We start from the raw sequence: 16488 nt of genomic DNA, 5'->3' as shown, positions 1-16488 counted from the left end.
ATTAGCTTAAAACAGTTAGCCGAGGAGATGCTGCTCGGTAAGCGAGGAAAGAAAAAGATGGGGGAGAGAAAAGAGAGAGAGAGAGAGCTTTGAAAGTCTTTAGAGTGGCGATATTATGAAAATGGGTGGTCAGTCCGGGCTAGTAAAGTGCACACCGTTGATACGTATAATACGCGTGAAAAAGAAAGAAAGGAGGGAAGAATCGATATGCGTTTTAAGCTCGGACCACTCAATTAAGCTCACGGCTGTCTTCGGTATTTGCATATCGATATGGACCAGTGCCAAGAAGGAAAGATTCTCTCCGGATTCTCAGCGGATTTGGATTATTTCGAGTAGCCACGGGGGAAATGTAAATTGGCGAAACGGGCACGCCGATAACGTCGCCTTGGCCGCCAACTAATTCCCGCCCCTCCCCCTTTCTTTCGAATCCCTTCTTCTCTTCTTCGAACCAAGTGAAAATAAAAGGAAAAGAAAAATGCGCGAAACAAGAAAGATTCGATTCGAATAATATCGGTAATGATAAGCTCTAATAACCGTAAGAGGCACAGTGATCGATACCTGTGACATGTGTTGCGGCCTCGTCGCCGTCGAAGTCATGTGCACCACGGAAGCCCTGGGCATTTTAAAGCTGTTCTCTCCCTCGTCCGGCACAGTGGTTACCTGCAACAAGCATAACAAATACGTCTTCTTCGTTTCGATATTTCATTTATTTCGAATCGAATAAAATTTCCAAAAGCGAGATTCTTCCAATCTTGCCGCTCAATTACCACCCTTTCTTTCTCTTTCGAAGGAACTCTTTCGAGTATATTCGAGTATGTGTAACGTTGTTTCTACACGGGATATCGTACACACGATAACACCCTACACGGTTGGACATCCGGCGTTACAGGATCGGTCGTAAAACTTCCGTCCCGCCGTGGTGGTGGTGGTGGTAATTGAATGGCTCGCTAGCCCGCGAGAAGAGAGAAACGAGCACCGAAAAGTACTTTACGAGGTTTACAGAAACTGCAAAGGAGGAGGGACAAGGTGTAAGCTGCAACACGACCGGCCCACGATAAGACTTTTCCTCTGTTACCCCATTGTCTAAGGTAGCTTATAAGATAATTGTCCTCCACGTCCAATTGTGCAGCCCACGCGGTTGTCCCCTGGCCACCTTTTTTCCTATTTTTTCTGTTGCGTGACAGGCCGTCAAGTCGGCTCGAATCGAATGCTAACGTCTAAATCGTCTCTGCTTTCTGAATGCGGAATCGTGGTTGCACGCACGTGCAGTGGCCGCTGCCCCGTTCATTTGCATCCACCTGACCATGGCAGAGCACGGAGCCGGGAGTGGTCACTCGATTCCGTGACTGTCGCGCACTTTTTCGCTTGGCCCCCCCCTCGTTGGACGTTGCCAGAGTGGCCGCTGATGGTAGCCGGCCAGACACGAAATCTGGAGCTGTTTTCTTTCGTCTCGTGATTTACGGGGAACCGGTTTTCGCGTCGATGACGAAATCTCACTCTCGTCGAGGCTCTCCGATCCGTTTGTCGCGGAGACGAGCGGAGGGAGAAACGCGCGAGAAATGTAGGAAAATATAATTTTCAAGAGACGCGTGATTAGATTAGAATCAATTTAGAGGGGACACTTTTTTCCAAATCTTTACCGCGTATCCTTTTTTAGAAAGTCGTTTCTCCAATTTCACGAGACAGGAGAAACCGATATCATCCCCCTCCTCTCCTCTCCGTGCATAATAACATTCGAGCAATTCGATAAAAGTAAGAGATCTCTGAATTCAAGACAGCCTTATTCGAAAAGGATGTATATTTATTTCCGAGAAACATTCTATATATATATATATATATACATATAACGTATAGCACGATCGTGATTCCTTTCTATCCAACTTTTTTTCATATATGATTTATAATATTACGATTATACGTTCTCGATACGCCAACCTTGTGTGTCGTTCAACCCTTAATCGGCCCTAGACGCGTAGGCCCTGATAAGGGAATTTAGGAGGCGTGTCACCACGAGCAATCTGCAATATTCCCTTTACAGCTATCTAACGCGTCTCGTCGTCGCGGAGAGCGCGTCTTTTTATAACCGTTGTTTATTGCGATAGGTTCAAGTTCCTCGACTTCCCCCGAGATACCCGGCGAGGTCGGATAATTATAGGCGAACCGTTCGAGAGGCTAGATACCTCTTATAATTGAGATACCGCTAGAGCTACGAATATGTCCTCCCCCCCTTCCCTTAGTCCTGCGCACAATGGACCGTGTAAATCACTCTTGTCTTCCATCCACCCACGCCCGCCTTCCGCTGAAGAGTTTTCGATGACCGGACTCTCGGATCCGGCTCGGATGCGTCGACGAAAATCGATCGGGGGGGGGAAGGAGAAATGGTTGGTGATGGAGGAATTGCGTATTGTATTATATTTCGCGAAACGAGTATCCGTTTAAGGAGATAAACAGGAGAACTTTGTTTCCACGATCGGTTTCGATAAGAAGAGAAAATTTAAAAGAAGCTTCAAATAGTAATGGAATATGGAAAACGGTGTACGTCTGAATTTCAGAAAGAGATTATGAAAATTAATGATAGACAGAAGTATGAATAATCTTCATCTCGTCGTGTCGTTGCTTCGAAGAATCGTCCCCTTTTTCTTATTTTTTTTTCTTTCTTTCTATCCTATCCATGGTATCCCTCGACGACACTTTTGTTCCCCGATTGATAGTCGGACTACGAGAGACGAGCAACTCGATTTTCAATAACCGAGCAGATAGCAGATAAGCCACCCCTCGCTCACGATTTCTCACGTTTCCTCCCTTCGTGTCGCCCTCTCCCGAGGGTTTTATCCCTCGAGCACCTCGCCTCCAGGTTTGTGGAGCACCGTGGCTCCACAATCGTGCCTCGAAATCAATATCTTCGAAACGCCGCCGTGCTCCCTGCTCCCCCTGAGAAACCGATTTCGAAGTCTAATCGGCCACCAACCTCTTCCCCTTCCCCCTGGGGTTTACTGTTACTCGTTATTATCGTTAATCGAAAAGTTTCGCCCTTCTTCCGAGAATTAAATTCGTTTCAATTTTAAAATTGGTTGGAAATCTATTTTCGCGGATGCACTGCTTCCGAGTATTTATTCCATAGTTTTCGTTATAATTGTATGTTATTTCTCGATTGGCAGATACAATTTTTCCTTCCCATCTCGACGAGTAGAACTCAATATCTGGAAGATAGGCGATTGGAACGTTGCGAGTTTTTGGAAGGAATTGAGAAAGATTGAAGCGCATCTCGAAAAGAACGCACGTTGAAGGAATGAGAAGTTTGGTTAATCGTATCGTTGCGAGAAAATGAGAAGGGTGCTCGGAATTTATATCCGAGCGGAGGCAGGTGGGGGAGGATTAATCTGAATAGATGAATCTGAATTCGAGGGAGTATTCTAGGGCACGGACGAGCGTGCATACGGAACACCGGTTTGGATAATATTTTCCCTAGACTTTAGATAAAGGCGAGAGGCATATATATTTATGTGTATATATATATATATAGGCGCCTCGAACAATATCGCGTATTCGCCTGGGTTAATAATAATTTCATGCCCGAGATTTAATAAGAGATGCCTCGAGCCCAAACACCCTTGTTTTCGAATCGTTATACCGGCCTTGCCTAACTTAATAACTGATTTTCCTGATAAACAAACACACGGTTACAAGGAAGAAGAAAACAGGTAAATCTGCTTAGATATAAATTGACGCACTCTATTCTATTTTTCGAATCGATTTAATATGTTTCGCGGTATTTTCGTAATTTCGTATATTTTTTTTTTATACGTTTTTTGATTTATAATATTCCCCTGGTAATATTTACTCGTAAAAATATTATTTATTTTATACACGGAGATTTATATTTATTGGTTCGTTATCGGTTATTAAGGTTAAATTTATGATATTTTAAATTCTCTATTTACTTTATTTGTTAGTTTTTTTTTTTTTTTTTTACGAATTTTCATAAACTTATATCCTGAAATATTTTTCCATCTTACGTAAGGATATGTTATATTCGTAGGATATAAGATCGATTCTGAGGGGAAAAAATATGGAGATTTATTTATTGTTACAAATATTTGAAAATTTGCGCTCCTATCCTACCAATATATCAACATTCCTGTATATTTATTGTATCCGTCTCCCCTTTTAAAGATTGTCGATACTCGAATAAATTATTCCCACTTGGCGAAGAAATTCACTGTATGCCACCAATAGCGTAACAAGGTGCTGAATTACTAGAGTAAAACGGCTTTTTATGCAAATTAGAAAACACGAACGCGCGATTTTCACTCTGCTCGCGCCTCTTTAATCATTGAATTGCTCAATGATCGTGCTCAACTCCACGGTAGCTTAGTTTTTTCTTTTTCTCTTCCTCGACATACAGCGTAACCACATCGACCACCTATCTCTCTTAATTCTCACTTATAATTGCTAAAGAAGTTCGCGTGATATATTACCAGCCACCGTCACGGTCGATTGCATCCAGAGATCCCAACAATAAAATGCCACTCATTAACTCGATAACTCTCTCCTGTTTTCGATTTCGACACAATGCGAAAATCCGTACAAGCAATTACCTATTTATCTCTCTCTCTAGATATATATATATATATACATGTATACATATCTCTGTCTCTCGTTGTAACAAACGGATTAGCCAATAACACGGGCGCAATGCATCGAGCGATCGACAATTAATTATACGACTCTCGACGAATAAGATAATTTGTAAAAGGAATCTCGATACCAATCCGTAATTTCTCGCGTGCATATAAATTAATTTATCGTCACGAGACAAAGAAAAACTTCATTTCAATTTAGTTTCAAAATTTTATGAAATGACAAGTTAGAAAATTGAAAATAATTATCGATCCGATCCGTTGCGAGCCTCTTTGTCGTCTAATTTTCGTTCAGAAAGAATTTCCACCGATTCTCGGGTACGTAAAAATATTATTCCCGCAAACGAGTCGAAACGAATAATTTTGCAAAAAATTTAAGTCTGTGGGGATAAATTAATCACCAGTCCTATCCCACGGTGTTTACATCGACTATCGATCGTTACGTTTGCTCACCTCCCTTTTCCACCCCGCGTATGCAAAATACGCGGGTTCTGCATACGAAAGCTGCATAGCTTTACGGAAAACGTCTCGTCCTCTTGTCTACTTTAGAGTACTGACTTGAATATTGCAATCGTGAAGCAGGAAGTTCTTTCTGTCACAATGTAACATATTCTTAAAAATATCGTTGAAAACGCTCGAGCGTCTCCTCCTCATTGAATCGACACCTGGCTCCGCGTTCTTTCGTCCCGCAATCCGGCTCGTCGCGTTCGGTTTCCGCATACGTGAAAGTGATTTTCGCTATTTTTCAAACGCTCGATAACGTTGGTTCCTTCTTCTCCCCCCCTCCCCTTTTAACCTCTCCTCCGCTCATATCGCTCAACACGGGAAAAGAAGGGAGAAGACCCCCCCTTTCTTTCTTTCCGTTGAAATGTCATCCTCATCGCTCACTGTCCAAGAGCCAAAGTCGCCCTCTCCAACTCCCGTGGAGACCTACTACATCTCCCTTGTCAGCTACCGTCGCGTGTACGCGCATTCTCTTGTCCCTGACTTTACAGATAAAACGGCAGCGTTAGTCGTCGGGACGATTCTCGTTAACCGTTGCTTTATCTCAACGCGGCTAGGAGAAACGAAACGATCGTATATTATATCGTACGCCCGTTGTGGTATTCGTGATATTGTTGTAAATATGCGTGGGTATATTGTTACACTCGTCCAGATAACTTTGAAGAGACGAACGATAAATAAGGCTTTCCCTTATTTCCTTCCTTCTTTGTTTCGGCTTCTACAACTGAGAGGATTCTTCGAAAGGTATTCCAATATATCAACCGTTATTTTTATACGCGGATAATTATTAAGCCAAGTTATACTAATGCATAAACGATTATCCGATTATTGTCAGGTGTTGAACGAGGTTCCACGAGATTGTTTCTCACGATATGAATTATTAATAATGTTTGTTAATCAGATCGAATAGAGAGGTAAAGTCGAGAGATCGTTGCACGAATGCTCGATATTGGATCTCTCAATTTTCCCCTCCCTCCTCGAACCATCTTGCAACAAATTACAAAGAATCTCAAACTGTGTACCCATGTATGCATACGACTTTGGAATATTCAATTCCATTGCACATTCCATCGCGTGCAATCTGCTCGATCGATTAACTCAAAGTCGTTGCTTCTCTCTCTCTCTTTCTTGTTTTCTCTAAACGGATTTCATTAACGAAGAGCGGATGTTCGCGGTTTTTAAGGAAAGCGCGAGACAGAAAAATGCGCGGGATCGTTTCGAGCTCTTTATGAAATTACTGGCCGCGTTTCGACGGAAGGAGAAAGAGGCGGGCATCCAAGGACGCTCGTTTAATTTTTCTTCAAACGAACACCGAATTTTTCCAGGAATCGTGTTTACATCGAAGGCAACCTTATTCGGAGGCTGGCTTCGAACAATGATTCACCGTATCATTCGATTTTTCTCTTTTTAAATCGTTATCATTTATTCTCGTTTAATAGTAAACGCGTAAACACACGGATTATATCCTCGAAGCGAAAGCTAAAAAAAGAAGGACCCGAATTTTAAGAGTTTACAAATTCAAAGGTTGATAATTAATTAGATCAATTTATTTGGAATGATGAAAAATTAAAATAACAACATATCCGGATCGAATAGGGCTGAGAAGTGTATTTCTCGAGACGAAAAGAAATAATCTTGTAATTAATATTCGATCATGGAAATGCGACCAAGAGGCCAGTTCAACAGCGCCACAACATAATATTAAATATTGCGAATATCATTATCACAGCCGTCGCGGCGCCGTAATTCTTCGCGACAAGATAATATCGCGTTTACTTAATCGTAGCTCGTAGCCTTTAAACTCGTACCAATTAATTACGTACACGATTTCCCTCCCCTTTGTTCGATTAAAACCTCCGTGATCGCGGCCTGGTGATTTATCGTTCCCCGTTCCGTCGAAAATTCGCGGGGAATCGATTGGGGCGGAAGTGTCGCGCCTCCTCCTCCTCCTTCCGCGATCGTTTCTCAAGTTTTTACTCCATCTGCAGTTTCTTTCTCGCTCTATATATATATAAAAACGAACGTTGAAATGTGACGCTTTGGCTGCGGAAGTAGATAAACGAACTGTGGAAAATGGAGGTTGGTTTACGTATTTTCTAAAAGTATTTTTCGCCAGAAGAAAGTTATTTTTCTTTTTTTGGGACGTCAAGGACTTGTGATATCGTATACATATAGGATTTGGATAATTAAGATTTCAAAGAGACGTAGTAATCTCTGTTCGCGACAAATGGAAAGTTTTAAATTTCAACTTCTTTTTTATCGAAATATTTTTCCAACTGTTCCACTCGAAACAAAGTTCGAATAACAAGAGACGCGATCTTTTATCTTGAAAAACTTGCAAGCTCTATAAAAATAGACTCCTTTCTTTTATTTAACCCTGGTTAATCGGTGAGAGAAGAAAGAAAGGAATTTTATAAATCGTGGATACGAAGACTTTCGCCACGGAAAAGTAGCAGTGTTTCGTGTCGAGAGAAGGGAAGAGGAAACGGTCAATGGAGGGAAGCGAGCCGTTGCTCGAAGGAAGACGTATCAATTCGAAAGGGAGGAAACGCACCCCTGTGCACTCGGCTCGGAGTAATGAAATGCAGCTTACACCCCGTATTTTACGTTTTATTAGGCTTCTCCCTCCCCCGCTGCATTTTGCTGCTTTTACCGAGCATTCGGGTCAAGTGGCTATGAATATCTGTATCCAACTGTGGCCGTCTAAAGCAACCGGCCAATTTGTCCGCCATATTTCATCGCCTTTCCCCCCGTTCCTGTATTTCCTTTCTTCCTTCTTCTCCTTTTTCCTTTTTTCTCTCGCCCTTCGTCTTCTTTTTCTACCCGTTTTTCGCGCGACAACCGTCGCCGTCGTCGTCGACAAGCGAAAAACAGTAGAAACCGAGGGGGACAACCCACTTCTTCTTGCTCAACGATGCTTCGACGAACGTTCGAACGATATCGAAAATTCTTGATTGCATTTTCCTTTTTCAATTTCTTTTTTCTCTTCCCGTGAATTGGACTGGATATCAATCAAGGGAGAGAATGTCCCTTGAACGGAGCAAAGATAAAAGAGTTCCGACTTCTTTCTCCCCCCTCCCCTCCCTCCGAGTATAATAACGGGGATAAGAGAGTTAATCGGAGCTTTCCAAAATTTCGACGCGAATATTATCGTGGTAGAGGCGGCTTAATTAACCGCGATAAACTTTTATTCATTCGCTCGAACACGTCTTCGAGGAACAATTAACGCTCCGAGCAACGATTCCGCCCGAACTTGCCCCTTCCTCCCGACCGAGAACGACCGAGATCGAGGAGCAGGAGGAGGAGGAGGAAGTCGGATAAAGAGAGAAAAAGGGGCGCAAAGTTAGAAAGGGGATACGGTATATCTCGGTCCACGGAACGGTAATAAATTCTCGTGGAATTATGAATTGACGTTGCGAGGATGATTCGATATACCGAGAGGGGTGCATTTACCCGATAATCCTTGAGTGGCGCGATGCATTTAGGCTTTGGAACTCGATGGGTAATGACCAGAACTCGATTTCAGTCACGATCCAGGGTTACGGGCTGGCCTTTCCTCGAGCCTCTCTCGGTACCCCCCCTCTTTCTTGGTACTTTTTCTTGGACGTTCAACAACCTAGCCTAACCCGTGCGAGAAGAACGACTTGAAAAATATTATTAAAATCAACTCGAGATTCGGAGATTCGAACCTTCGTGAGAAGGCGGGTATATAAAAATAATATCGGTCGAAATCGAAAAGATCTTATTTCCAATATAATTATATTCCTTAATTAATTTCCCTCTAATAAAACTCTTTCAAATATATATATATATATTTCTACGCATTCTTTCGGATGAAATCGAGAGAAATCCATCCTCGCCGATATTGTAAAAATCCTCACTCGCGAAAGATTATTATTTCGTCGCGCGTTTTATAAATAATTTCGGCCGCGCCGAAAACGCACGAATCGCGCCAAGGTAATCGATCCGAGAGGCGTGAGGCGTCCTGTAAAGCGTTCGTCATCTCGCATGACTGTACGGTTTAATGCTCGCAGCAAGTTTCAACGTTGGATTATTCTCGACACACCTTTTCGTACTCCGGAATACAATCTCCTCGCGCTCCGTTTCGCGCCTCTCCCTCTCTTCCTCTCTCTCTCTCTCGAACGCGGGAGATACGATCGCATAATCCCCGATCTCTCGGCGCTCACGGTTAATTTCAACCTTTTGGCCTTGAACAGTCGCGACCAGACGATCGTCTATGAATAATACAGGCCGCGTGTCTCCTCAGCCTCAGTTCTTTAGTCGCTTCGGGCGTAAATCATCTTCTGTAACTGTAGCTGTAACCCCCTCCCCCTTTCATCGGATCTATTTCGGTTCCGGCGTTTAAGGTATATATATTATAACTCTTGGCTAAACATCATCGGAGGGTATTCCATTCGCCCGACCATTCACCGGTAATGCTTTGACAACCGAAGGAATAAATAGAGTCCCGCTACTTAAAGTGGTAAGCTCGTTCCTCCACCTCCACTTTTGGACGTTATATCGATTTTTTTTTTAAATCGAAGATAAATCGATGGATGCATCGTACTTGGATCGTGATTATGTAATATTATATGATATTGCTGTTGATCGAATCTTCTGTCAAGGTGGTGATTAGAAATTATAAATCGTCGCATCGTCGATGGATATTCGAGAGTTTGACAAGTCTTCTGCCTCTCTGGAACGATTTGGAAAGAAAAATTTGGGATTGTTCGATCGGTTCGCGACACGATTCAAGACAATTCGGTCGCAGTTGGGTCCGCGTGGTGACCAGCCTTTTGTTCCTCTAGCAAAAAGAAGCCGGTGCCGCAGAAATCCGAGCCAAGAATAGGCTGCGGTGCCACGTGCCGAGCTGCTCTTCTACTAGTCGCTTCTAGACAGTTGAAACTTGTGCAACCGCCGATACCCCGATCCTCTGTATCATTACGAGTTTCGCCTCTCCCCCTTTTTTTCCTCTCCGTTCCCTCTCATTATCGCGGATCGTGTTTCAATAATTTCGAGCCATCGATTTGCGCCTCGATGAGGGGGACAGACATTCGCGAGCTGCTCGAAACTGCAATTAGCAGACTTCAATTTTTCTACATTTACTCCCTTTCCTTGACCCTTTCTCTGTATCTCTTGGGTAACTCGATATCATTAAAAAATTACCAACAACTTGAGAAACTTGGATTTCACGAGAACGCTTAATAACAATATCTGTTTCACGATAAAGTAATTGCACGTTTCTGTCCCAATAATCCAACGAATCGTCTCTTCCCGAAATCGCAGCTATCCGTAGAGAAAAAAGAAAGAAGGAAATTATTCCGCGAATGAAAAAAGCAAGCAAGTAGTCGGGCGACAGGGTCGGCTATTCCGGTCGATCGCTGTCAATCGGTCGTGCGATCACTCAAAGTAGAACCTCCTACCAGAAATAGTGTTCAGCCACGATGATTCCAAGTAACGCGGTACGTTTTCACGGTATAAAATGCGTCAACGTGTGTACACGCGTCGAGCCACGCCGTGCCCTCCCCCCCTCACAGTGCAATATTTAACTCAATCCGCTTGGCGTGCACACGAGACTGGTTTCAAGGCAAGACACGACGACACGAGACGAGAGGGAGGAGGAGGAGAAGAAGAAGAAGAAGAAGTAGAAGAAGAAGTCGAGCTCTCGGTGTGCACGAATTATCCGTCCACGTGGCTCGATCCGTGAATAAAACGGGGGGCCGGTCGTGGACGTCGCTTTTGGGATCGGGCCCTTTCCGTCGATAGGCGATCGTCGCAGGAAGAGGGGCCGGAGGGAAGAGAGGGGAAAGAGATTGGCGCGACTCGATCGTCTCGACTCGCACGCACGAAAACGAGTCGCGTGCTGATAGCAACACCGATCGGTTAATTAATTATCCCTCCCTCCCCGAGTCTCGCCCCAACCCTTCCCACTCGCCATCTACTTTTTTGCCACACGAAGCCGTTTATCCTCCATTGGAATTGGAGGCGTGCTGCTCCCCAAGGGTATCGAGTTGTTCGCGTGCTAATTTTCACCTCGTTATTCCTTACCCTTTGCGTTTCCTCGAATCAGGGTGGAGGAGAATTTTTACTCGGGAGATCTCGATGATTTTGAACAATCGTATTTGCCAGGGACAGCAGTTTTTTAAATTTTTCTATTCTTCTTCGTGTCATCAACGACTAAGATGATTCTTGTTACCTCGAAAAAGTTAAATTGAGGACGAGTTGTCAACTCGTTCTATTCTATCGAAGTTATTGAAATTATTCTAGAATCGTAAAATTTGTAAAAAAAAAAAAAGTTCAAAGTTCCTTCAACTCGCAGAATTCGTTGAATGTAACTTTTGAAGAGATATTGGGGGAGGGGTGTGATCTGGTGGTAGAGGTCGCTACTTATTATGCGAGATATTAATAGCAAATTCTTTCATGTAGTACGTTCATTGTGCACGCCTCGGTATTTTTATGATACATATATATCACGCGCTACTCGGAAACGTTCATTGTGCACGCCTCGGTATTTTTACGATACGTGTATAATATCACGTGCGGCTATTCACCAAGCCAAAAGGACTGATCAACCTTATCAAGGTGAATCGATCGATTTCGTTCGAAAATTTTCGTTAATTTCGTTATTTTTTTCCCCCCATCACTTTTTCTCTCTCTTTTTCTTTCCTTTTTTCACCGATACTTCAGGATCAGTGTCTCGAAGGACGCGGATTAAATATCACGAAACATTGATAGAGGTAATTTTAATACGATGCGTGTAATCTCGATTGACCGTCACATTTCGGGACGACTCGTAAGAGATAAATCGAGGCCGAGCGGATAATTGAGAGAAAATTATTAAAAATGAGTTTTATATGCAAAACGAGCCGTTTCATTCGATATTATCGTCTCTCTCCACACTTTTTCCTCTTGTTAATTTTACACTTATAAGCGCTTTATCAAGTGATCGTTTCGTGTCTTACAACTTTTTTTTTCTTCTTTTCTTTTCTTTCTCTCTCTCTCTCTCTTTTTTTCTTTCTCTACGAAAGAGAGGCCGGATAACCGAGACACCTCGGTCGATCGAGATTACAGATAATCGCGATCCGGTTAATCAAGGTCCCGCAGTAATTCATGCATATATCTACATCGTAAATATAAATCTTTAACCGATATATACGTAGAAATATGTGGCCTGATCTTGTATGAAAATTATTTATCGGATGATCAAAATGTGATCACCGGTGAACGTGTTAATTCTGTTTCAAGAAGTGTACCCGCGTCGTCTAATAGTCGTTTAAAAGGAAGCGCTTCGATACACAGGATGGAGAACGACGAGGAGAAAAGAAAGAGAAGAAAGACTGGACGAATTCCAATTTAATTTATAAATAGATGTCGAAACGACTCGATTTTAATTTCCAATTTTATCAGTATCCTTATATGATTTGCAATGCCCGTTTCCTAAATTCATCTGTGAAAATCACACCCTCGTTTCCTTTTACAATTCCTTTACGATCACGTTAGAAGGATGATCAGATTTTTCCATTGAAAAAGGCTAGCTGTCGTTAAAATTGATCGTTTCGAAAAGAGGGATGGAAAGGGATGAGAAAACAATTCGTTCGCATTGTTCGCGGCCCAACTCCCCCGCGCTACGTGATGACGATCGAAGCCACCTGATCTATGTTCGATCGACGAGCGCTTCTCGTTTCACGGGCACCGTTAGACGATTCGCGGCACGGTCTCGTTTCGAATTCTAGCAACGGACGTTTCTACGGGGAGTATCGTTTACAGAGCACGTAACACGATGTAGTAGCACCGTGTAATTTCTCTGTCACCGGGTTGCATCGTCGCCGCCGCCGCCGCGACCCCCTTCGTTCCTCCATCCGCATTTCTATGGTTATACGGCCTCTCTCCGTAGTTCACGTGCACGTATGTAAGCTCTCCATCGACAAGCTCGCGTCGAGACGTGTCCCATTTCAACCAAGTGACGCCTGTCCAAAACTGTTCCCAACGATTTAAATTGGAAAGAAATTGGTCTCGAGACGATTCAGGGTGAAAATTTATTGCAAGGACGAGTCGCGAGGATTTGTAAATAGTTGATGAACGGTCGGGATATTGCAGGTTGGACGATTGTGTCGACGAATCTCTTCGAACTCGGAATAGTTGGAAAATTAAAATTTCGGAGATCGATTCTGAAGAGGTCAGAGGGGGGTTTGTTTAGGGATTTGGTTTAGAATGGGTCGTAAAATTTTTTTGTTCCTCGAAGTATAGATTTTACGTCTCAATTGGCGCAAGCAATTGGAAAGGTTGAGTCGAGTGACTCGGTTTTGTGTACAAACTGGAAGAACTTTTGCTGAAAACTAACTGCGCAGTGGGAATACTTATTGACGACAAGTTTTAAACGGAATGAAATGACGAACAATTTTCTTCTTCGCTCTCGTGCGTTTAAAATTAGGATCTCGATTTCGAGAAGAGAATTTTTCTAACTACGAGAGTATTAAAATTTATCGTGTAAGGAATAAATTCAATTATTTTGGCACAAAAGTAACAAAATCTCTCTGTATAAAATCGATGTACTATTTTTCATCGATGAAATTACATCAACCAGCTTCAATCGCGACTTGCGCGATCCATTAACCTTTAACACTGCGTCCAAATTGGAATTCCTCTTCGATCTTTTCGTCCTTGGAAAAAAATCGGAGCAGTTAATTAATAAGCCGAATAATCGAAGGAGAGCAGTCAGTCTGATGTCAAAAAAATCGGAACAGTTAATTAATAAGCCGAAGGAGAACAGTCTGATGTGAATTGTGACAAACATTTCGGCCGTGGTTGGGCGCCTATAGGCGAAGTCGTTTAAAAATAAATCTCTAGCATCTCTGCAACCCATCACAGATAGGTAGCGAACGAAGGCAAGGAACGTTCTCCTCCTCCTCCTCCTCCTCTGCTCTAAATTAAATCGCGAGTCTAATCTAAAAGCGCGGTTTCACCCCTTCCTCGCCATCCCATCCACTGAATCCTGTTGGAGGCGTTAAAAATCTGCGGATTTTTCTCCCCCCTCGCTTCCTCTGAAGCGGGAACGCGTCCTCTTCCTTCGTCGAGCCACTTTGTCAGCAGAAAAATATCGGACAGCTACTTTATCGCTGGTGCTCCTACCTCTAATAAAAGTAGAGGTGAAAATGGAATAATACTAGCGCAATTAGGGCGAATTAAACGTAGTAGATTGGGGAGAGAGAAAAAGAGAGAGAGAGAAAGAGAGAAGAGAATAAAAAATATTTTAACTCGTTCTTTTTTATCATATCTAGCTTAACCTCGTATGCGTAAAAAAAAAGGAAGAAAAAGAATAAAAATGGAATATTAAGTGGAAGGAAACATTAAGATTAATTTTATGTATCTATAACTTCCATATACAGTGTCTGGTTATTAAAGTAGGAAACATTTCAATGATTCTATTTGATTCGACAAAACGTTTCAATTATACCACCACCAAACTTATCTACCATTTCGATATCTTCGTTATATCCAATATATATATTTTCTCAATCCCTTTTCAATATGCTCGAGCATAACGCGATAACAAAATTTTCTTAGTCACCAATTATTATTAATTTCCTTCCCCGATTCTAATTCAATAATCGAAAAGAAACAAAATCAATCGAAATCAAAACGAAACGAACATTCCACGAATGGAATCCCGATTTAACGATTTCGAGCGATACACCAACGATCGATCTTTCGACGATCCAAATTTTCAATCGAAACGAATATTCCACGAATAGAATCCCGATTTAACGATTTCGTTCGAGCGATATACGGTCGATCTTTCGACGATCCAAATTTCCAATCGAAACGGATATTCCACGAATAAAATTCCGATTTAACGATTTCGTTCGAACGATATACGATCGATCTTTCGACGATTCAAATTTCCAATCGAAAAAATCGATCGAAATCAAAACGAAACGAATGGAATCGCGATTTAACGATTTCGTTCGAGCGATATACGGTCGATCTTTCGATGGAGAAACCGAATGCTCCTACGTTTCTCTTTGCCGGGCAAATATTTGCAGGTTCCTTGCAATCGAAAAGAAGGAACCTCGCAAACACGCGGGATCGATTTTTCGAGGGCGGTTTCCCGCCACGCGACTCTTCGATTATTTACGCGCGAAATTAGAGAGCAGGCAAGGCCTCGCCCCCCTCGTTTTCACCTCCGCGCCGCTTCGTTAAATTTTCATTAGATCGCGCGCGGACACCACAATGCGCAATTTGCCATTGCCTTTATAAATATGGATTGTGGGACGGGGACAGTTTTTGCAGTTTGAAAGATAATGAACGTTTCTATCGGTCAATGTACGCGCGCGTGGGTTTTCCAGTTATTACACGTTTCACCTACTTTTTCTCTTTTTCGCGGATGTAAGCGAGTGCGTTCGTACTCACGTTATACTTACGAATGAGCAAAACTCGCTTTGTTGTTGCGGACAAGGTATGCGCGGCTTCGAGGAACTTGACTTCTTTTTAACCGGGGGTCGTAATATAAATCCTTTTGAAGCAAAGAGCAGACTTTTCTCTTCTTCTCGATCGCTTTCGATATATCATTAATTGGTTTGGATTTGGGTCGATTTTTTTGGAATATTTAATCAATTCAATGGAAAAAAAAAAAGGGAAAAGAAGAAAGAGTTGTCGAGCGAGGAAACTCGCGACACGTAATATTCGATTTCGAAGAGGTGGTGAAAGTGTTTTACAACATCTCGCGCAGGTGTCCAAGAGGGGAAAGGAATTGCGCAATTGGAAGGCAAACGAGATCGATGATGATTCGGATTTGTAAATCATCATCCCATCGAGAAACTCGTTTTACAAATACGTTTGACACCCGTTCTTTTGAGCGTCGTCCAAAGACCGACGAAACCGATGCGTCGATGTCGGGTGTCACGCGGATTAAAGTGAAATGCCCGTTCACGAAGCAACGGAAGTCATTCACTAGCTCCGCAGACGGGATACTCTAAATGTGGAACGTCGAGTGGCCGACTTGAATAAATAATCGGTCTTTATGAGAGGAGAATTGGCTGTTGCCGTCTCTCATCGATGATCGTCTCCATCGATTTTTCCGAAAGAGGAGGGATCTGATCGCGATCCTTTGAATTTGATTTGATTTGAAAGCCGAAAAAAAAAAAGAAAGAAGGATGACGCGCTCCCTTTCATCTCGCCGGATATTAAAAATATTTCGAGCCGGAACGCGTGTTACGTAATCGACAATGGGAAAATAAATATTGGTAAAGATTGAAACTTTCAAACGCCCTTTTTATTACGACGAAATAATATTAAACGGAGAAACGTGTGATGTCCTCTTTCGTTCGTACATAAGAAATTCACT

The 16488-nt window shown here is 42.6% G+C and overlaps 2 protein-coding genes across 4 annotated transcripts in view; one reads left to right on the top strand and one right to left on the bottom strand.

Annotated features, from left to right (window-relative positions):
- Positions 1–16488, top strand: part of LOC107996585 (mediator of RNA polymerase II transcription subunit 20) — a 101470-nt gene that overhangs the window by 14795 nt on the left and 70187 nt on the right. The gene's annotated exons all lie outside the window — the stretch shown is intronic.
- LOC107996583 (facilitated trehalose transporter Tret1-2 homolog) overlaps positions 1–16488 on the bottom strand; it is an 89778-nt gene that overhangs the window by 13367 nt on the left and 59923 nt on the right. For all 3 annotated transcript variants that reach the window (XM_062074632.1, XM_017054717.3, XM_062074633.1), the window contains one exon: positions 559–660. In XM_062074632.1, coding sequence (XP_061930616.1) covers positions 559–660 — 102 coding nt within the window. The remainder of the gene's footprint in view (positions 1–558; positions 661–16488) is intronic.

This window comes from Apis cerana, linkage group LG5, assembly GCF_029169275.1.
Source record: "Apis cerana isolate GH-2021 linkage group LG5, AcerK_1.0, whole genome shotgun sequence".
Lineage (NCBI taxonomy): Eukaryota > Metazoa > Arthropoda > Insecta > Hymenoptera > Apidae > Apis > Apis cerana.
Note: the sequence above shows the minus strand (reverse complement) of the source record. Positions and strands in the feature narration are given on the sequence as shown.